This window comes from Micropterus salmoides, unplaced genomic scaffold, assembly GCF_014851395.1.
Source record: "Micropterus salmoides isolate LMB-PRFRI ecotype aquatic unplaced genomic scaffold, ASM1485139v1 Ms_hic_scaffold_3691, whole genome shotgun sequence".
Taxonomy (NCBI): Eukaryota; Metazoa; Chordata; class Actinopteri; order Centrarchiformes; family Centrarchidae; genus Micropterus; species Micropterus salmoides.
In genome coordinates this window covers 4,352-27,679 of record NW_024043030.1, presented here as the reverse complement: position 1 = coordinate 27,679, position 23,328 = coordinate 4,352, and the positions used below count along the sequence as shown (strand labels likewise).

At 38.3% G+C, this 23,328-nt stretch overlaps 2 protein-coding genes across 2 annotated transcripts; one reads left to right on the top strand and one right to left on the bottom strand.

The window, feature by feature from the left end:
• Positions 1-36: 36 nt before the first annotated feature.
• LOC119884814 (ras-related protein Rab-15-like) lies at positions 37-14,795 on the bottom strand. Its single transcript, XM_038695118.1, has 7 exons — positions 14,457-14,795; positions 4,371-4,431; positions 3,266-3,326; positions 2,519-2,596; positions 1,842-1,931; positions 672-737; positions 37-533 (listed from the first exon to the last, which is right to left on the bottom strand). Exons 1-7 carry the CDS (start codon positions 14,578-14,580, stop codon positions 372-374), a joined length of 642 nt encoding a protein of 213 aa, XP_038551046.1. The 5' UTR covers positions 14,581-14,795; the 3' UTR covers positions 37-371.
• Positions 14,796-16,441: 1,646 nt separating this feature from the next.
• LOC119884815 (protein farnesyltransferase subunit beta-like) lies at positions 16,442-23,006 on the top strand. The gene is made up of 4 exons (XM_038695120.1): positions 16,442-16,652; positions 17,814-17,878; positions 21,895-21,967; positions 22,832-23,006. The coding sequence occupies exons 1-4, from the start codon at positions 16,554-16,556 to the stop codon at positions 22,925-22,927; spliced, it is 333 nt and encodes a 110-aa protein (XP_038551048.1). The 5' UTR covers positions 16,442-16,553; the 3' UTR covers positions 22,928-23,006.
• Positions 23,007-23,328: the final 322 nt, after the last annotated feature.

The following is a 23,328-nucleotide window of genomic DNA, read 5'->3' as shown; positions in this document are numbered from 1 at the left end:
TTTCCGAATATGTAGTGGATAGGGATTGCATTGGTTACATCATAGACACACTGAACAGAGCAGGAATTAGTGCTTAGACAATAAGCATTCTGTCCCATTAGGGAGGCCTGACATTTGGACCTTCAGTTGGTTAATTCACAACACATTTGGCACATTGTGGCAAAATGTTTCCACCTTTGTCCTTGAAACTGCTCTCAAACGGCTCATTAGCATTTCTGGCATTGCTCCGTGAAACAGAGGGAAATAGCTGGTTTCACAATAGCAGCTCAGTGTTCCTCTTTATTTCAACTAAAGACAAAAGGAGACACATTTTGCCCAGAGTGTGCAAAGTGTCTGCTGATAACATATTCAACTTAATTCCTGTTATTTCTTTAACACCAGCAGCCTTTGCCTTGGTCGCCCGCTGTACTGTCACAGAGTCCTTCCTCTTCCTCCAGAGCAGCAAGATTAATCTCGTCATTAATGGACATCCGGAGGAGATCCAGGTCCTTTTTATTGGCTGCCAGCACCTGTTCAGCCAGTCGTGTGAAAGTCTTGGAGGGAAGCACAGTCATAGGATAAGAACAAGACAAGAGAAATAAAAAATGCACTGTCATTTATCAAGTCACTTCCATGTTACTACTCTGTACATGGCTAGAGATTCTGAGCAGTGGCTATCCAGATCACATCACCTCTGTTATATTATGGTTGGTGAAGGCACTTGTCTCAAAGAAGTCCATTCCATAAGCCTTAGCTAGCTGCAAGACAGATAACAGAGACATATTTTACTTTGCTGAAAAAAACACTTCTGTTTTATTGTTTTTTGGATTAGTAGCACAGACAACTGACGACTAGTTATTTGCTTTCACACAGGTGCAATGTGGGGTGCTGGCTGTCAGATTTAGTTGTGTTTTCAAGAGCAGCTTTTAATGAAAAATCAAAGTAACCATAGACTGTATAAAAGAAGTGGACGTCACCCATTGGTTTGTGGAATACCATTTTGAAGCCCCGAGTTTGACATTTTGGCCGTAGTCACCTTGGTTTTATGGAACTGGAAGTTCGAGAGGGTTGAGCTGGTAAGGGTGGGACACACATTTCTGCACTTTCTTTACTGTGGTAGAGACTTGTTGGCAATGTAGCCACACCCTACAGCATACCCTGGTTTATCGTGTATTTTCCTCTAAATGGGACCATAATTTACTAAATGAACATCATGCTGTATTGAAGAAGACTTGCAACTACTGAGTGAGACCATAAACTCATCAGCAAAGTGTTTATTGAGGTAATAAATCGAGTGAGAAGTGGGGTAATTTTTTTAATTTCTATGCATTTCTATGCATTCTGACTGCAGCCATTTTAGTCGCCCCTTCTGGCCATTAGAAACAATGCAGTTTAAAGGCACTTTTCAGACCTGAAGGCTACGTCCACATCTTTTATACAGTCTGTAGAGGCAACAGGAGGCAAAGCATTAGTCTTGATGTGTCAGGGCCTTTAGAGCTTGCTTATGGACCAGACACAAATGCCTGACTAAAACTACACCAATTTTATGTTTTGGTGAACTTGGAACCAATGTTTCAAATAGAAAAAAAATCCAAGAAGCGATATGACATTTTGCTTAACTCTAATCATGATTTTATTACAGAGCTGAAAATTAATCCAATGATTTCAACATATTGGGGAACCTGGAGTAGGTACCTCTGTAAAGGAATAGTTCAACCTTTGGGATTGCGTTCTTGTCAAGAGTAAGATAGAAGGTTGATACCACTCTCATGTGAAATTATTAGAATATATAGAGTTACAGCTCAGAGGCAAAAAAACATTCAAGTCTAATAATCCATTGTGAAATCCACCACTTGACCCACCTTGATACCTTGCTCTGTAGCCACCTGCCTCTTGTCCACATCATCTGACTTGTTCCCTACGAGGATCTTCTGGACCTTGTCAGGAGCATACTGCAGGGGTTTACGTGAAAAATTAGACATATGTACGTATAAGGAAGATGAATTAAAAACAAAATTAAAGAGAGAGGGAGAGAAAGAGAAATTTAAAATGTCAAGAGAGTGCAGTGGGGAGAAACACAGGAGTGGAAATGAGACCTAAATTAAAAGTAAATGGGAATCGTGCCAAGATCAATAGAGTATATATTCAGACAGACCCATAGAGGAAATTAGGTCCATAATGAATTAATAGAATAAAATCATCTGGGGAATGACAGGGGAAAGCAGGGCAGACGAGATTGCTTCATGAAGACTCCAGGCTGATTGAAAAATGTGACTATAAGAAGGAAAGAATGTTCTCCTTCCAATATCTATGACTTCACATTTAAAAATATAATGAAGTTATATGAAAATTAAGATGGAACATGATAAACACAGCAAAGCAGTATCTGTCAGGCCAAAGCATTTGGTTTTTCATGTCTGGCATCTGTTTATTGTCAACCTGAAGCCTCTGCACAGTAAGTAGTTTTGTCAGTGTTGCCCTTTCTACAAAGTGAAAAATAACGCCTGTTGATCTCAAATCCCCAATCTCTGTGACTCACCTCATCCACGTCACTGGCCCACTTCATGATGTGTTGGAAGGATCGCTCACTCGTGATATCATACACCAGGAAGATTCCCTGAAGAGAGATGTCCAAAGATTTAAAAAACAGATGAGATCCAGCACATTTTAATGCACTTTAGAGTCATGTTTTTTTTTAAACAAACATTATCAATTGATCCAGGATTTTAAAATACATTTTGAAACATTCATATGATTCCTGTAAACAAACCAGACCACCACTTAGAAAGTTGGCAGCCTCTACCAACAATTCATTTGACATTGTAAGCCACTGGCTGGCTTTGTAGCACTACACAGGAACAGGTTACTTTTCTTCCAATTTCATTTCCAGTTTCTGGTAAATGAACAATTCAATTTCAGCCAGTTTAACCTCTTTAGCAGCCCGAAGCAAAGGGAAAATTCATACACAACAATGTCAGTGTGCTGGTTGTGTGTGGCCGTGAAGACCTTGGCTACTTGCAACATCCTCTGGGAGGGAAAGGGACATGTAGTCTTTTTAATATAAGAAACAGTACATTTAAAATACCACTGGCGTGAGATCAAATCCTGATACCTGAAGTGGTGCCAAGTATGAGGCATGAATTATTCTCATAGCTGTAACAAATTTAATTTCAAAAATGAATTTGATTTAAATTTGTTACGCTACTCTGTGGTAATAATATTACACTAATGTGTGGGAAATCACTTGCAGGAGCAGAGTCAATGGGGGAGACTTGAGGTCAACTACCTGGGCTCGTCTGTAGTACTGCTTAGTGATGGTCTGATATCTCTCTTGGCCTGCAGTGTCCCTGGAAAGACAAGAAGCATATACGAATAAGAAGATACACAAATCCATTTGTGAGAGTGTAATGTGACAATATGACCAGGCCAGTAACCAGAATTTTATAGACACATGTCCAGAATCTTTAAATGTTTCGTCATTTAGATGATCACTGTTCAATGTAAACTATGTATCTGTGAAATATAACGTAACTTTTTCTATTGTGTTTTTTTTTTTTTTACAACTTTTGATGAAATAAGAACAACGGCATTAAGCTGAAGAGGGTTGTTTAGCCATGCTAGTGGCAGGGCTTTGGTGAAGGCATTTTCAGTCCACAACTTTGGTCCAAACTGAAATATCTCTTCAACTACTGGATAGATTTCTGTGAAATATGTTAAAGATATTCAAGGTGCCTAATAATAAAGTCTCATTACTTTGATAGTCCCCTTAATTTTGATCTAGCACCGACATAAGGTAAATTTTTAGATGTGTCCAGTACATACTTACATACAATAGGCTACTTTGATTAATATAACCAAAACTAATGACTTTCCCATTAGCCTCAGCTGTACTTTGTGATTAGTGCTAATTAGCTAATATTAGCATGCTAACAGGCTAAACTAAGTTGGTGAACATGGTAAATCTTTCCTTCTAAACATCAATATGTTAGCATAGTCAGTCTGAGCATGTTAGCATTTAGCTCAAATCACCCCTGTGCTAAGAACAGAGTCAGAGAGCCACTAGACTAAAAATTAGGTTTTTAAAATTCGGTATTTCTGCATTATCAGCTCAGTGTGGCTAAGTTTAGGAAATCATGGCTCCAGTTTATAAAAGCCACTATTAATTGCAGGTTTATGACAGGACACAAACTCAATTATCAAATTAGCTTAAACCTTACAGGTTGCTAAACCTCAGAAGTCCCCAGAAAAAAATCAAACAAGACCTCTGTGTTCAGTGGTCGATACAGGGACCTAAACATGATCTATTATAAAACCACAAATATTGATAGCTATAGCATATTTGCAAATGAATAATATCCTCTCTACTAACTACTGTTGTGTAACAACATTACCATATCTGTATCCGCACTTTGATACCATCTATTACTAGTGTCTTCATTTTGAAGTCGACTCCTGTAAGAGAGAAAAGATGTGGTTAGGAAATATAATATTACATTCACAGAGGAGCTCTGAATGTGTTTTATATTCCTCCAAACATGTGAGTGCTATGCTTAGGCTAAATGTTCTGCATGTTCTCAGAGGCAACTTTCTACAGAATAAGTGACTTAAATCAATTAACCCAGCATGTCTTTTATAGGCAGAGGTTCAGCGGTATCTGCTGTAGCTTTGTAACATCACAGAGGGCATTAATGCAACAAGAGCCACATCATCCCAGTACAATCAGCCTGTTAGAGAGGATTGGGCTAATGATCCAGTGAGCTGAGTCCCTATTTGGTTCAGTTCTCTGCATCAGTCACATGGGAGGTGAAAATAAGCGAGAAGGGCAAAGCGATAGCTGAGAGCTGCATAACACCACAGAGGAACAGATGAGAGAAAAGAAGCAGAGCTGAGATGGAGAGGGGTCGCTCATGCTTCAGTGATCTCTGATTTATTTCAGACGACTGAGTGTGATATTGTACATAGACAGGAAATCACAGGCAGGGCGGATGTTTTCTTTTATGTTTTTATAACAGAAACTAAATCCATCTATTGATTATGTCCCCAGAGATGTATTTTCTTCAGGGTGCAAAAAGACCACTAGTCTCGATTGTATTTTATTTTTGCTCCTGAGTAATTGAAGTATCTGCAAATACTTCAGTGAAACCAATCAAATCAGAAATTAGGTGTCCCATCGCTTCAGTATAATAACATCTGCTGTGTCGAAAACCTTTGGGAAGGCTTTAGACAGCCTCTCTTTATCTACAGCATGAATAAAACACTGATGTTCAGGTAGTTTTCTACCAACAGCAGTGCCTTTACTTTTAAAGTTCTGTTTTTGAGAAACATAAACATTTTGCTTAAAATTATGGTTAACCTGCAAAGTGCCACTAAAATGATAGAAAATCATGACAAGCAACACTGCCCTGTCTGGGGGTGACTTGCTGTTAGATAGAAAGGGGGCGTTTTACATTTCTTTGCCCAGGGCCCCACTGTATCATAATCCGTCCAATGCTGAAGACATGACCTAGTTGATCGCTATACTGTTGGTCCTCAATGGTAGTTATGGCCCTGGTACTACTGTAAACTTATACTAACAATAATAACAACACTAGCAATAATAAACATATTCTTGTACATCTTGATGACATACAATTGAAATGCCTAAATATATAAAATATAAATATAAACTCTGCTAAATTCCTTCCTTCTTGTCTTTTCTCTCTATGACTGTCTCCTCAGACTAATGCATTCAAGTCGATAAAAAGCAAAGTCAAAGGCTTCTATACCGCACTAATCAATTAACAGTTCATCCCAATTAACCTGACACTCAACACCCGTGTGTCACAGTTGGCATCACGCTCAGAGAAAGAGCTAACTGATTCACATAACGGGAAGAATTGCGGTGTTGTTTTCTATAACTGCATTTCTGCAAGTTTTATAATCTGAGAGATTGACATAAGAAAACAGCTGACAGATGCACAGTAGCTGGACTGGCCGATTTTAGACTGTGTGTTTGGAATAATCTGGAGTCCAATGACTCCACGGAGGCTAGAGACGCGACAGTGTGGGGCCTCATTTAAGTCATGAGGAAGCTTTTGCTTTTGACTAGACAGCATTCAGACCAAGACTAAGTGAATGGTCAGCATAACAATCTTGCCTTGCCTGAGGCTTGAGAAGAGAGAGGAGATAATGAAAAAGAGGCCGTCTTCCCTCGTCATTGTCCAGCTGTATTAAACACTGCATTAAGCTCCAGTCAGAAGTTATCCATGCAAACAGCATTGAATTAAATATGAAATGCAGATTGGACAAATGGATTCTTTGGCTGTACAGTGGTTGTTTACAGCAAGGGGGTGGACCAAATCTGGAAACTTGAACATAAATCAAGATCACTACACAGGCATATGAGAAAGAATAAAAATCAGCAGTCAGTCTCAAAAAATTGTACATTTTGAGTTCCATTCACAAAAAAAGGGTGATTTAATATACACTGTCTGCCTCCTACTGCTAAACAACTAAATTGTATTTGTCTGCATTCTTTTTCTGCATTGTTTTATACCAGCCGAGCAAAATGAGGATGTTTAATAGAAGCAGGTGCACTCTCGTGGTGCAAACCATAGTGCAAACAATGAATGACACAACAGACCGAGGCTGTAAAGTATTTCTCTATAAGTTGTTTGATATTCAAAATATCCTTGGTCCAAGGGAACAAATTTGCCTGCAGGTTCTCAAATGTAAACTGAAATCCAGTGCACTCGATCGACAGACTGTAAAGGTTGTTACTACTGTTTTTATATGTTTTAATTGAGTCGTTACACACACAACCCCTGATACTGAGTTATGCTGAACTGTTTCTGTGAGACTTTATAGTTATAAGAAGAAGTTATAAGAATAAGTCAGCTGTAATAGCTTTAAGATATGTTCACAAAATCACGAAGAATGGCCTGGAACAAAAAAAAAACCTTCTCCACGTTCATTCTCTACAGAAGGAACTGTGACCGTGGGGACAAGCAAAATATACAAAGAAAGACAGCAATTAATTTAACATGGCAGCATTTCACAATCAGGAGTGTGAAAGCCATGTAAAAACTAATCGGTACACTCCCAAAATTGACTTGACTAATTACCAGAATGACTGTGTTCGACTACGCAAGACGGATTAGGCGGTGACACATGTCAGTGTGCTGTAGGTAATGGTGACAGGCTCACTAATGGATGGACGGATGGATGCTCTGGCAGTGACACAAATTCACTGGGGAATGGGTCTGTCATCCACGGTTATTATTACAAGCAGAGGACAGCCAACAATTGTCAGCAGCTGTTGTCTTCAGGGCACAGCAGGACAGGGGACAAACATTTTTCTTTCAATTATGAACTTTATTCATCAATCTGTACTCAACAATTAAGCTTTGAATTGACCCACTGTCTGAAGTGAAACATGTACAAAAATGACTCAAATACCAGGCTTAGATTTAAGTCAAACTCATAACTGAAAATCTTTTCCAGAAGGACAAGAACAAAAACTAAGGGGGTTGTGTTAAAAATAAAAAATAAAATGTAACCAAGAAATTCAGGAAAGAAGAATTTTGAGGCTATGCTTGAGCTAAACCTATATATATTAGCTAATGTTGCTTTGTCACAGATATATTGATATATACTGTACATTAGGGGAAACAGGTAACAAGAAATTGCAGTGCAGAAATACCAAAGATATATGTCTGATCATTGAAGATCATTTAAGATCTCCATTACATAGTTTGTTCCCTGAACCATTAATTTATCAGCTGTAAAATGTCCCATTCAGTACATATATTAAAAAATAAACTAATTTAAAGGATCCTTATTATTTATAATTATTATGTTAAATACATCAAGTCTATTCACACAATTTGTGAAATATCACATATGTGAAAATTAGCTTTTTATGGATCCAAAGGGAGCTGTGTGAAATGATAAACTGCCTCAAGTGATGTCACTTGAGTCTGCGTTGGTTGGTGGTGAAAACTACAAAGAAAGTAAAAAGTAAAAAGTAACAATTAATCTCGAGGTGTGGACAAAGAAGTGAGCCTACCAGAACTCTGTAGCCAGTTCCTGATCTTTGTTTGAAACTACTGGCTCGAGGTGACATTAGCTGCTACCAGCATAACGCACCCAAATCGCCGACTGAAATGTTGGTGGTCGTATTGGCATCAGTTTTGACAAGGAAAAAGAAAGTTAAAATAAAATCTTTTTTTTCACACACATGCGCGCGCTTACTGTTTAATTTATTTATTTTATTTTTAATATATTTTTATTTTTTAACACACAAACACGCTTACTGTTGTATTCATTTATTTTATTTTAATTTTTAATATATTTTAATTTTTTAACACACACACTTACTGTTTTATTTATTTATTTTATTTAAATTTTTAATATATTTAAAAAAAATTTAACACACACACTTGCACTTACTTGTTAAATGAAATGTATGGGGTTGATTGTTCTTATGTAGTTTGTATGATGCTTTGCTATATTATTGTTACACATTCATGCAAATAAAGTTAATTTGAATTTGAATTTGAAAGTGTGGAATAAAAACGATGATATCTCTGGTTCTGCTGCATCGATTGTGATATTTGATATTTGAACTGTCAGTTATCAGTCCAACAATGTTATAGGAGTTAAACGCGTGTTTACATTAAAACAAAATTGGACAACATATCATTATCAGATTTTTCAACTCCAAAATATTGATATAGGTAATGGACATAAATGTCCACCTTTGGTCGGGCTAGAGTCTACACCTCATAATTTCCTCATACTGTGTAATGACCATATATGGTAACACTACTGCTCCAGATCCACATCAAAATCTAAGTTATTCCTCGGTTCAAAGCCTAAATTTCCATCACATTTAATTGAAATCTGAAGGAAAGATAGATTTCCAAAGTCATGGTCAACTCTGCACTTTCACACCTAGGCCACCAGGGGACCCCTGTTTTTGAGATATCCCACTTCTGTTTCTAACAAACAAACACGACCACAAATAAAACTTCTTTAGCAGAGACATCATATTATACCTTTTTTGTTCCTAGAAAGCCAGGAAGATGTCAAGGCTATGACAACCCCATAGATTTCTTTGATAACCTCTTTATGTGATGATAGCCATCTGTGGGGGCTGCCCGGCCTTTTAGACTAATGAGCTTGTCAAGCAGCAGTGGGATGGTAAGACCAGGCCGTGACCATAACACGACTGGGATCACCACTATCAGGGACAACTGCTTATTGAGCATAGGGCAGGGCTGGGCTCGTACTTCAAAGGCAATGTGACAGGCAGGCGCTCCGAGAGTCCGGTGACGAGACTGCCGAGGTAACGGTGAGGAATATTAAACTCAGCAGTGTGACTGAATACCATTACTAAATCATCTCTACAGCTGCTCTTTGATAGAGAAATGTGCACATCCCATGCCCAGATGAAAGTCAGAACAGAGTGACCTGTTAAAAAATAATTAGGTACCTGGATGAGTGAAGGTGTATTAGTCGCTTAGGTAAAAACCAAATTCCTGCTGCTCCAATGTTTTCAGTCAGCTAGTTTGGTTTTTACTGATATTGATGTTGACTGTGGACTCAAAGTTGGAGCTTTTATTTGATAGTGAGCAGTAAACAGGGATTAAAGTCATATATGTTGTAAATCCTGCCATGTGTGCTATTTTTTGTTATCTATATTTATAACAAGTATAACATTTATTGTCAAAAGGCCTTGGTGAATCAAATCAAAGGCAGCAATCTTTGAAAGGCTTTTTTTAATGGAGGCCTTGCTTTGTGGTTTCAATTCTATTTTGTGTGAGATATTCTTTGACGGTGTGAATACAAACCCAACTGTCCTTCAACTTCTTAAAGAAAAAAACGCTCAAAACCACAAGGTTAAAATATATATCTGCTGCATTTCGTGCAGCCTGTAAAGACAATTTACTGTCAATGTAAAGGTTTCCTGTTGATCTGTGGTAGAATGCCAAAAAACAAGGCCACACCGGAAATCATTACAGCCCCATTTTGTTACATCCACTCCTTCTTTTTAACACAAAGAGCTCTGACAAGTTTTGGATTTTAAAGTTAGACATTAATTCATTGTGTTGGCTATTTTAAACTTTTGTCAGATATCTGTGCATTGATGGGTATGTAAGTCAGTTGAAAAAAAGATTGAGAGAAACTGCCTTCTTTAAACCAAAGGCAAAGTTGAAGCATGGACATAATCGACTAATTGTACACTGCAGATGTGTCATGTAATCAAATTCCAACTAAAATATAGTCACTTTTGTGGTAAACAAGAAAGTGCCAAAGGTATACATGTACTCTGAAACAAATTTGAAATTCTATTAACTTGAAATGGAAAGTAGTATAAATATGGTTAAGTTGTTTTAACTTGAAACTGTACGTTAGAATAATGCAGAAATGTATGTCGGTTAGACTAGTTAAGGGACGTTATCTTTGCACTTTCTTGCAGTTCAATCAACTAAAAAACAACGAGGTATCAGATTTATCAACATGAATTTGTGAGTGGTAACAAAGGCAATCTTCTGGTTGAGTTAACTTGCATTTTCAAGGCAGCAGATGAACTTGCTTTTCAACGTTAAACTAACTTTTACAGTGCAGGAGAAAGCCATGTTAAAAAGTTAAACTCTCATAAAGCCCAATTAAAGTACAGAAAACAAACAAATCAGTGGGCACCGCTGTCCAACTACTTTTGTATATTTCTGTTCTGGGGCTGATTTTTCATGGTTTCAGCCAAGCCCCTTAGTTACAGATTACAATGATATTTAAGACAACTCTGTGCTTCCACGTTTGTAGCAGAAGTTTGGGGAAGGCCCTTTCATGTTTCAGCATTGGCAATACCGTGGCACACAACAAGAGGTCCATATGGTTTTCTGATGTTGGTGTGGAAGAACTTGACTGGCCTATACGTCACCCTGAACTCAACACGATGAATTGAAATTATGTTTTGTGGCTGAAAGCAAATCCCTCATACAAGGCCTTAGCTTAGTTTCACCCGCTTCAATTGAAACGGGCCCCGCCATCCAAAGGGCCCCGACTGACAAGAATTCTATAATTCACCCACTTTTAAAATAAACTACTTATTTCACTCAATGCATAGAGACATAAACATGGGAAGAATGGGTGCTTCAACCTACTCAGCCCCCCAAAAATCTGGCATCATAAAAACCATCAATTGATCATAAAAATACAGCAGAGAGAGAGGTAGAGCTCAGACCGGCGAGAGAGACAGGAAGCATGCGAGTATGAACAGAAGCGTGGACGTGATAATAGCATTTTCCACAGTTCTGTGGTTTATCAGTGAAGTGTATGAACTACACTGCAGACTGGAGTCTCTGTTAACAGTGACAGCCACTCATATCCTCCATGAATCCGTATCCTCACTGCGCTGCATTATTATGAACTGTGATGAACTGGTCGTGGTCACACCTCTCTCTCGTCCAGGTGCTGTCTCTCCCTATTCCTCTCCTTCGGTTCTCACGCATTAGTTCCTGGTGGTGACTGCGTTGTTGCTGTGGCTGCTCTGACAAACAGTATGTTGGTGCTCAAGAGTGCTGTCTGCTGTAGTGTAAAACCTTCTCAAATTGTTGCAAACTGTTGTTAATATGTATTAGATTTAAGTTATCCTAAAACATGAATATCAATAACAAAAACACTTTAGTATTACTATAAAGAATTAGAAATTCCACAAACAATAATAATAAATAGGCAATAAAAATAGTTCAGTATCAGTATCACTATAGTAATTCTATGTTTTTTGGAACACACTAGAAAATGACAATATTAATACTAGTTGAGTTGGCTATGGTGATCTTACAGTTAAGTTATAGTTAATACTATAGTTCTTCCTGTAGTAGTACTACCCTATGGTTTTTAAGGGAATTACTATAGTATACTATATTATTTAAATTGTATTACTCTAGTGTTTTCTATAGCTTCTATCGCACGCACTACAGAAAGTTACTAGAAATACTACACATTTACTATAACATCATCATATTATTACTATAGAAATGTTCTTTCATGTGTTCAAAAAACAACTACAGAAACACTAACATACTACAGTAATAATATTAAAAATAATATCATAATACTACAAGATGTCCAAATCAATCTTGTGTTTAGCGTTAATATGCGAGTGAAGGCAGTTATGACAGCATATTAATGCACATTAATGTTTTGGAATGAGACATTCAATTGCATAGGAGTAATGTTTGGGTATCCACATACGGTATATGCATGCATTAATCATTACACTGTTTGCTGGGAACCCTCTGTCTATACAAAAGCAGGAGATGCTAAATAAGACAGCCATCATCTTTTTATCCTCCAATGTTTATGGAATAACTTTGTTGTATACAATGTGTGAGAGGTCCTGCAGTTTTTGAGGTAATTAGGAGAAAAATCTGGGCAGGTGGACTTTAACGGAAACTGATGAATCATGGAGTTACCCATGAGAGAGATACGGAGAGAATATATCCCTCTGTCACCATGAAGGTTGGGAAATTATTTATTGATCCTCTGCAGGAGAGCACCGATGGTGGTCACTCTTGATCTCTCTTTCTCTCTTTGGACTTTGTTGGGCTTGTTTAGTCTGAGAAGAGGAGTTTGAATTAATGCAGACCCATGAAAGACCTCCCACCATGTCTTATAGACAGTCTGCTGCGCTCAACTATTCAGCCCAATATAAATATCCACCGCCTGCACCAACACAAGAGCCTGATTTCTAAGCATCCAGCTGTGGTTGTGAACACTTTGTACACTGCAACAAAAGCACAAAAAGATCACATGCAGACGGGCTGAATCTTTCTTTTAAGAAACATCAGAGAGGCTTGCAATGCATGATATAAACACAACTCTACGGGGAGAAAGTTTCCTGTAGGGCGCTATAGGTGCAAGATTTAAAATAGCATACTGCGGTCTTACCAAGTATATGTGAGCATTTATCATTAATGGAGCAGGTGAAACAACAAGTGTTTAAAGTTAAGTGCGATGAGGCTTGTGTAATGAGCAGAAGAGTCTAAAACTTGAGTTGTGAGTGTTTGCAAGGCTTCACTAAGCTCTCAAAAATTATAATGGCTTTAAATTGACCCCAAAAGCATCCATGCAAAGACAAAAGCTGTCCAAAATATGTTGAAAAATTATGAAAAAAAGAACAATTATTTGTTGTTAATTAATTGTTCTCTCACTGTCTTTTCAGGAACCAACTGTCTGCAAATCCCAGCCAGGCCACAAGTTTCATGATTTATCGTCTTGACTGTATTAAGAGAACATATTCCCTCTTTTCAAGGAAAAGTCAGCCAGTCTGTATTTTGTTTTCTCCTTAGTAGGGCCAATTACTGCAAGCCATGTCAAAAAAAAAGTTGTTGCTACCTCAAAGAATGGGAGGAATTATCTCTATAGCCTGAACACTCACACACACTGAGCACAAACACACACACACACACACACACACACACACACACACACACACACACACACACACACACACACACACACACACAGAAATGACAGCCCAGTTGCCACAGAAGAAGTGATAAGAGGCACCACAGCAGCATGTGAAAAAAGGGCAGTGCTTACTGCACATCCTTATTTCCCTCAGCTCAAAGTGAAGCATGTTAATGCACCTGTCATATTCTGCACTCTGAATCACAACTATGGAAGCAGATATAACGCATAGACCATGTTAACTATGTGGAAAGAGGCTGATTCAGCTTTGCTGAGTCAATAGTCATCTTCAGGGATGTTGCAAATCCATGACCACATGTAGGAACAGATGAAATTGTTTTTTTTTTTTTTTTTGGTAAACAAAATCTAAACTCCAAATGTATTCAGTTTACTGTGATTGGTGGAGGAAGCTGAAACCATCAATGTTTTGCTTGAAAACCAATTGAAATAATTGATCCATAGTACTGAATAATTTTGTTCCATGGTTATTTGGCATGAAGAAATTGAGACTGGGCCATGGGTGTACTAATTCTGCTTACTAAAATACTGAGATAAAACTATTCTTCATTTTGATCAGGAACCTGGAGCCAGCTAACACACCCTGGGAGTCCCACGAGCAACCTACCCCCTATGCCTTTGCTATTATTTTGTATGGCACTTGGTTACACTGTCGGTGCCAAAGGCTGATAGTTGGAAAACTCATCTGCATGGCTGCCAAGTATTGGCTCTTCCCTTTTAGGGCTTCCCCGATGACTGCAATCACGTTGATTGAATAGTTAACATTCTCGTTATTCCACGTAAATATAGCCTAAGTTATTCTAATTACATCACAACAAAGTCCTAATCAAATCTAAATTACGGAATTTAAAGTGAAAATGTAATGGCCACAAAGAGAGGGTGATGCGCAAACAATCATGAACAGAAAACGCCGAAAGACCATGCATGCAATGGAAATGCTCATTAAAGCAAGTAATGAATAAAATTCAAGAAATTACTTCATGGTGGCGGTGCAGTCTTACCGATGGTCGAAATGTGAGAAGGGTGAAATTCATTGTCCGTGAATCTGCAGAGCAAACATGTTTTCCCAACCCCAGAATCTCCGAGAAGCAGGAGTCGGAAGAGCACATCGTACTGCTTTGCCATAGTGTTGGATATAGTGTTGAATTAAAAAAGCCCCAGTCAGCTAACTCAGCGATTGACCAGTCCCTCCCCTCCTGCATCCCATGTCTGCTCAAATGGTCAACATAAAGCTTTGGCTATGCTTCTTTTTCTTCACTGATTCTGGGTCGGTGGGGAACAAAACAGGGATGCTCCAGCTTCCCAGGCAGCCTCCAGCTTCCAGTGGGCGCGGTGGACCATTGTCATGTAAGACTCAATGAGAAAAGGAGACTTCCGGCAGTGCTTTCCAACATAAAAGCCTAAGGCACTTGAGATTTATGTGGTTCAAAGATGATTAGATAAATGTTTTGGTGGCAAATTCATAGAACGATTGGTTTCCCTCCCCACAAGATATCTTTATAACAATATGAATGTCAGGATAATATTAAACCTGTGAAATCTTTATCTATCTATTAGTCTAGTTTTGGTGTTATTTCCATCTATGAATTAAATTAAGGCATATATATATATATATATATTTGTGGCCACGAATTAATATATTTTCTGTTAATGTCACCAGGGGGGCTCCATAGGACTCCTATTTCATGGAAGAGGATTATTGAGCCTGTAAATGCCCCCGCTAGACGTTTCTAAAGGTGCATGTGCATGCATTGAATAACACCACATCTCAAATGTCAACCTGTGTGCTAACTGTGTGGCAGTGATCAATAAAGTGTGAACATCAGTGGCATCATCCCCTTTTTCTAATTGGAGAGCTTGAAATGTTCCAGAATTTTCTAATCAGCTATTTACAAACAAATAAGCAATTTATTAATTTGCCACTAACTAACACACTGAACCTGGAGTTTAACTTTGAACTGTGTAGCCTACATTGCACAAATTTTTTATTCTTTATGTCTCATAGTGCAAATGTTTGCACATTCCTTCTTAATTACCCTGTGTACATATTGTTTGCATTTTATGTGTTACTATTATTGTATTTTTTGTATACTGCACATTTTTGAGCTCTTTACTATATTTATGTTTGTCAATCAATCAATCAAACTTTATTTCTAAAGCACATTTAAAACAACCAGTGCTGTACATTGACATGAAACAGTAAATAGACAAAATACAGCACCAGACAAATACAACATACAGTTCTCGTGCCAGATTAAAAGCCAAGGAATAAAAATGTGTTTTAAGTCGCAATTTAAAAACCGGAAGGCTTGGTGCCAGTCTGACATGAAGAGGCAATTCATTCCACAGGCTGCGACTGAGAAAGCTTGTTCCCCCTGCTCTTGAGCCGTGTTTTAGGGACAACAAGAAGAGACCTTGAAGGAGCATGTGGCTTCAACAAATCAGTGATTATGTGTTCTTTTAAGCACCAATACATAGCCTACTAAGGTTTATTTCTTGTAGCCTATGTGAAATTCTGATTCTGGAGGCATCAGGCCCTCTCATGGTCCCTGGCCACAGGGGAGTCAACAGCTTTGTCTGGATGGTAAACCAGTCTTGACAACAGACAAAGTAGAAGAAGGCTGTCTGTAACTTTGTGTCAGGCTATATTTATATAAAAATGTGAACGTTTATTCTTCAGAACCACTTTTGAGGATTTATTTTGCAGGATCACACCACTTCCGGTACTATTGTGTTTAGTTTGCAGATCGACGGTGCGCGGCAGCAGTGCTTCTTTCTTCGTCAGTGGCACAAACACCTATGAGAGCAATATGGATTAAATTAAACTGGGACACGGAACAGTCACACGTATAGTCACTCGTTAACTCATAATTTGCAATAAAACTAACGTCAAACACGAGGTTGTGAGTGGCTGTGTGCCGTATTTCACACTAAAGCGAATGAAAGAGGTTTGTTCCCTTGGAGACGCCGTAGCGGGTGTGCGCGCAGTTTCCGCCCACTACAATCTCGACAGGAAGTGAGCAGGAGTCCGCTGAAAGTGAGCGAACTATCAAAACAAACTAAAAGCATCCCTGCAGTTCACGGGTCATATTATCAACATGGACGGTGTGACGACGTCTTTGCGGTGCTTCAGTGAGCGCCATCCCGCAGAAATGTTCGTGGACGACGGGGTGGAGACTGTGACTTCAGTGGAGCAGGTGAGCGGAGGCAGATAATGTGGGCTAATGCTAATGCTAATGCTAATGTGATGGAGTGGCAGCTTTCTACTCTGGATGGAGGCGCGTCTGGAAAAGTGTGACACAGATTCAACTGTCACTGTCGTAACCTCCCCTCATTCGGCTCATCGATTAGAAAAAAAATGGGAAACTGCTTCGCGCACATTATCTCGCTGTGCTTTAGCTAGCCTAAGTTAGCAAACTTGAGCTTTTAGGTAGCTAGCTTTGTATCTTAAAGAGATTAACTTAAATATGCATTAACTTAACTGCTAGTTAAGCAACTTAAACAGTTAAGCCCGGGTACGACAGACCATGTGACTTTATTGTACGGCTTTTAATGAGACTCCAACGAACAGCTGCACATCAATTAGATATTTTAAGCTCTTGACTTGCAGTTAATTAGTGTGTGGTTAATTCATGCCGTAGTAATGCGTTAAGAGCCACGTGAAAGAATAGTGACCCCTTAACTCTCATGACAAAGGAGTTTTCCAATGGAGATCTTTGGTGATATTAGGTAATCGCATCCAGCGTAATCTGCAAATATAATTTAATTGTTTACTTTTTCATATTTAAATAGGGGACTGTGCATGTTCGTCAAACATTGTCATTTTATAAACACTGATGTACATATGCTGAGGTTAGCTGAACAGCTAATTTGAACCCATCCGCTAAGTATCAAGTGCCACAGAAGTGCCAAAGATAAGTCTGAGGTAATTTAGAAACCCTGTGGCTCTTGTTTATCTTACAATTGTAAAAAATCATGTTTAGTACATATCTAGGTCACAGTGCTTTGATAATAAACCATTGCATATTTCATCATGATATGATAATCAGCATCAGGTTTATTGCCAGGTACATTTTCACACATGAGGAATTTGCCTTGGTAAATGTTGGTGCTTAACAGCTAATAAATATAGAAATATAAATCTAGTAAAGAGATCAATCAGCACAATGCAACACATGTGATGTTTGTAGTTTTAAGTGTGCTCTACAAACAGAACCTACCTCTGCTCTGCCTTTGACTAATGGAAATGACTAGCTGATAAAAGGCAGATTATGTTATTGATATTCTTTAGCTCATGATGACCTTCATAATGACTGTTTTCACTCTCCTCTTTCCTGCCCCTTTTCTTTTATAACTAGAAAAAAGTGGAACGCTGCATTGAAGAAGTCATCAGTGTGTACAAGCAAACACACAGCGTACCACTGTAAGTATCCAGGGTGTCAGCATGCTGCAGAACATTTGTGCTGCTACAGCTCATGAGCAGCTTCTTAACAAAAAGAACAAGTTCCTACAAATGGATGCACAGTGTGCAATCTTGAATGTGGTTGAGTTTGGAGTTGAGTTTTTCTACTGTAATACAACTTCAGACTTGAAAAGTGCCCAAGCTACATGATCATAGTTAAAAATAAGTTTGGTTTTGTAGTGCTGTTCCATTAGGTCTACGTTATTTTGACATCTGTGGTTGTGATGATGTTGCATAGTGTTTACCGTCATTCACCCTAACACCTGACAAGAAAATCTCCTCCTAGAAGTAAACCCCGGCCCTAAAAACATTCTCCTGAATGAAAAAAGTCTTTGCATTATATTAACCAGGGGAGATATAAACCATTGTTTTCTTTAAAGGACTTGCAAAATATTATGAATCCTAAATATTAAGCATAAATTAATCAGATATTGGATTGTTTAAAGTGGAGTCTAAGGATATCCAGGACCTGAGGAATATCTGCTGCATCAATTTTAAAACTTAATAAAAAACTCTCATCATATGTGGGGTGGGAATCAGTAGAGGCCCCAGGATACAATATTATCACGATATTAGTGTCTCGATACGATATTATTGCAATTTTAAGTATATTGTGATGTATTGCAATTTAATACCTATTTTCAAACTTCAAATTATGTCACCACCATCTGTTTTATCTAAAAAGATACATTTGTTTGTTTATCTCACTTTTTCATTCCACTAGATGGTGCTGTTGAGTTTTCTAGTGGACTGAGCAATAGATTTTATTATTCTAGTACCAAAAAGTTAAATTCTCATGTGCAATTTATATAGTAAAAGATTGATACTTCACTGCGTCAGTGTATCAATACAGTATTACTACGGAAAATATTGCGATACTGTGCTGTATTGATTTTTCCCGCCACCTCTAATCTTGGCTCTGTGTGTAGAGGATGGAAAATTAAGTAGCTCTACTTTTGCTTTAGACACGTGACTCTGTTAGGTCAGATATTAACACTAATTATGTAAAATCAGGACACCAAATTGGCCTCACCTCAACTCAGTATATCATAAAAGCCTTTTTATGCTGTACACAAAAATCCTTATCTAACCAACAAATTGGTTAGATAATGTGTAGCTGTAGTTAGCGATGATCATCTTTTCATAAGACTCTCATAGGGTTGGTTACATTTACTGCCATCATGAGACATTTCCAACAACACTGCTCACTGGCTGTGGCTGCTTTTGATTATGTATGTTTGCTGTTGTCTAAATGGTGTGTTGATCAGCTCACATACTCCACATACTGCTGTCAGTCCTCTCTTAATGAGGTGACTCATTTCATTTCTATGACAACTGCGTGGACCTGAATGTCACCAGCGTTGCAGCCAATGGGGGAATGTATTTGGCACTGTAAGAACATGAATGGTATTCATCAGTAGAGAGTGATCACCTGCTTTCTGTTTGGCCTGCACTCACGGTTTAACACCTAGCAGGCAATGATAGGGGTGAGTGGGTTTTTTGAGGTTAATTGCGGGCATCTCGCTTGAAAGGAAAGTGTCCAGGCTGTGGTAATTTTCTGGCCTGCTTGCCAGAATTTTAGCAGTTTAATCAGAAAGGGTGACCCGGGTTTGATTCACACTGCACATCCACTAATGTGTCCTTGAGCAAGACACTAAACCCCTATTGGCTCTCGAGGTGTGTCGACCTCGGACATATATATAATAATTGTATGTCACTTTGGATAGAAACATCTGGAAATGTATGGATTCATTTTTGTTTGTTTTTTAAATTGATGCTGATGTGTAATATTTTCCCACCCACATGTACCAAAACAAAAATGAATTATGGATATGGACAAATACTGGTGCAAATACTGTCTTAAATCAAGTGGTTTTAAAACAAGACAAAAATCGAGCAACAAAAATCTGTTGATAATTTGACGGTGGTATTAAGTAGACAAAAATCATTACTGAAGAAAAAAAGAGAGGCGTTTTTTGTGGCCTTTATATTGAATATATTTTTAGGTGCTATTGGCCTGAAACAAAGTACGTAAGGAAGGCAATCCCAAAGTGCATTCAAGTTGACTTCTGCTATTAATGAAATAATAAATAATGCAAGGGGGAAAAATCTACTATTTAGTGAATTTACAATCAGGAATTTAGAAATATTGAAGCCAGGAATCCAACTTCCCCCACCGCAACTCCAGCCCTGTAAAAAATGTTTGACCAGATACCAAAACAGCTTTTTTTACATTATGTTTGTTCATATTCTTTCAGCTCCTTAGATATATCTTCACACTGCCATGAATATCATTTTAGTGGAGAAAATCCCTCAGTTTTGTTTTGATGCAAATTTAATGCTTTTTATTTTCCAAACTTAAAACAGTCACTGTTTAAGACACTCTAAAGAATATCAAAGTCAGACCTTTACATTAGCACCATGGCTAATGTGTATGTGATTGTGGATCACAGTAATCCTCAGGTTGTTAAAACCCCCTAATTCCCCAAAACACAACTGAGGACATGACCTTGCTGATGTTCATGGCAGCTACATCCCCGTGTACTACACAGAAAAGTCACAAAACAAGGACCGTTGCAAAAGTGGCCAAACATGCTGCTACAACGAACATGAGGCAAATAAAAATAATGATTTTTAAAGCTGCTATCTCTGCCAAAACAAAACGTACAATTTTAATAGAAACTGAGATGGTAAGAGATGTCACTGTTGTTTATTACTTAGCCTCAAACATCAGTGTTTGCTCTCTATTGTCTCTTTTTCAGATGCTTGTTCTGCTCAACTTGAGACGGAGATTATTGGTGTAATTTACTTGCACAATCGTCTATAGCCAGGTCTGCCCCTAAACATTTAAACAGCCACGTTGAATCCTTGATGAGCATAACTGGTGGGCAGACTGGCTTTTAGCTGCTTAGCATTGGTCCTTGGGCAGCGATCTGTGACTAACCCTGTGTAGGTAGAGTGTAATTACATCGTCGTCATAGCGAATGCTGCGTGAAAAGGGCAGGTAGTGAATAGGACTGGGTGGGTGGTGAGGAGGGAGGGGGTGTCATCTGTCTTTGACTCACTGACACACATATTGTCGTACACTCTGTGTGTGTTAAAAGATGCAGATGAAAGTTGCACACTGACATTAAAAAGATGGAGGGGAACAGTGTGTGACTTCTGCTGCTGTAACACTGAACTCCCGCTGCTTTGGAATCAATAAAGCGTTATCTCATTTTAGTTTCATGATTTATTTTAATAGGGTAGGGTATAGGGTAAGTATGTATAATGGAGTAATGCCACATACCGCAGCATTAATAATCCAATCAAGTTTGCAGTGTTTATCTCTAGATCTGCCTTTTATACAAATGCACAAAACAAAAAAAATACATCCAATGATACAAAACAGAAAACATAATCTCCTCTCATCTTTCAGTTTTTACAGATTTTCACATGAAATACTGCGACACCTGACAGAAATAAATCAGTTTGAAGTCATGTGTTTGTTCTGCTGGATTTGATGCTCCTTTTTCTACTTTGTTCTTAATGAGGACAGGCCAGAATATTCCCCCGCTGAAAGAAAGTGAATAAAAGATTAGGAGGAAAATGCAAAGGAGCCGCTAATTAGGAGGCGCCGAAAAAACCTAAAAATATCTAAGTAAGTAAATAAAAGAAAAGCTGATACACCGCACTGCCTGCACTCTGTTTCTCTCAGATTTTGTGGTAAAGTTTTATTTACAAATACACTAAAAAATGAAAGTATAATTGACTATGATGGAGCGAGAATCGAGCAAAGAGATTACCTGGTGGACAGCTGATTGCTTAAAACATAAAACCATTTTTCATGTTGTTTTGATGTTATGACCTGAGGTCACAATAGCAAAAGCCTTTAATAATAGCATTTCTGCAAGCGGGAGTGAATAGAGCCCCTTCTTTAAACTGTTTTTTTTATTTTTATTTGTGATTGATCATTCTCTCCTTTGTTTGGTCTTCAGGCCAACGTTGTTGCGGGAACAACACTACCAATATCTCAAGAAGGGTTTACGTCACTTATCAGATGCTTATGAGGTACGATATCACACTTCCAGCCGGCAAAGAACACACGTTAAAACATCTGGCATGGCCATTTGAGCGCATGTTAAACCTCATGACACATACAGTACAACCGAGCACTGAAGTTCACTCAGAGGTCGTATTAGTTCCTCTGTGTCAGTAATAACCAGTAACACTCGCTGCCTCTGGATAGATGTCTGATTGGCTCTCTCTGCTTTAAATAGAAATACCATTGTATGGAAAGTTATGCTTGTCTGCTCCTGGGAAGGTCACCTCTCTTACTGTGTGTTAAAAATGTATATTATGCTTGTTCAAATTTTTGCAGCTGCCCACAGCCAGCCAGAATATAGACCAAAGTAACTCACACTGGCTAGAAAAGAGAGAGATTTGTTTTGTGCCCACCAGCTCAGAATCATACTGATTTGACTTTAGACCTTTCATTGTTTCCTTTGAAACCAGATTGACAGCAATTGTGTTTATGTGCTGTTACTGTGAAGTACTTATATTTCCAAGTAAACATTGCAAAGTATTGGATGGAAATTAGAAGCTGAGTCATGATATTATTTAACAAAGACATCATTCTATTGTTTTTCTCTATTATACTACACCACAAATTATAATTATATTCTATCATAACACCACATATATTTACCAAACTGAAAAGAAGTGGTGTGATATTTTTGTGGTGACTGAGTTTCTCAGCTCTATCGTTTTCCTCCCGTAGGCTCGGCCTCTCCTCTGTGTCTGTGTGGCAGACTTGTGTGCTCTCGTCTCTGTCTCAGACTGACTGATCTCACCATCTCGTTTATTGCTATAATTGGTCATCTGATGCCCATCTTATCATGTGATGTGTGTGTCTGTCTGTCTCTGTGCGGGTAGTGTCTGGATGCTAGCAGACCGTGGCTCTGTTTCTGGATTCTTCACAGTCTGGAGTTACTAGAGGAGCCCATTCCTGCTGCTGTCGCCACAGAGTGAGTCACACTCACACTCTCCACCTAGACTTTTACCAAGGGGCAAAAATGGAGCCAAATAAAAACCTGTGCACTGCCAAAAACTTTATTTATTCCCATTGCATAGTTATCATAACAATTAACTGCAGCAGCTACACCTAAAGTGTGTGTGTGAGAGAAATACCCTTCCCACATGGTCTTATAAGGCACAGTCTATTTTTATTTGATTTATTTATGGATCTGCAAGAACATGCAGTCTGAAGGATAACATGTTAAAGTGACAACTTTTATTTCCAACACTGTCCCAAGATTGTTAAAGACATTCACCAGAATCGGCATTATTGCCAAGTAGGTTTAGACATGCATGAAATTTGATTTGGTCACTTTGTTCATTACAGTAAATATAAAATACTAAATTGACAAGGG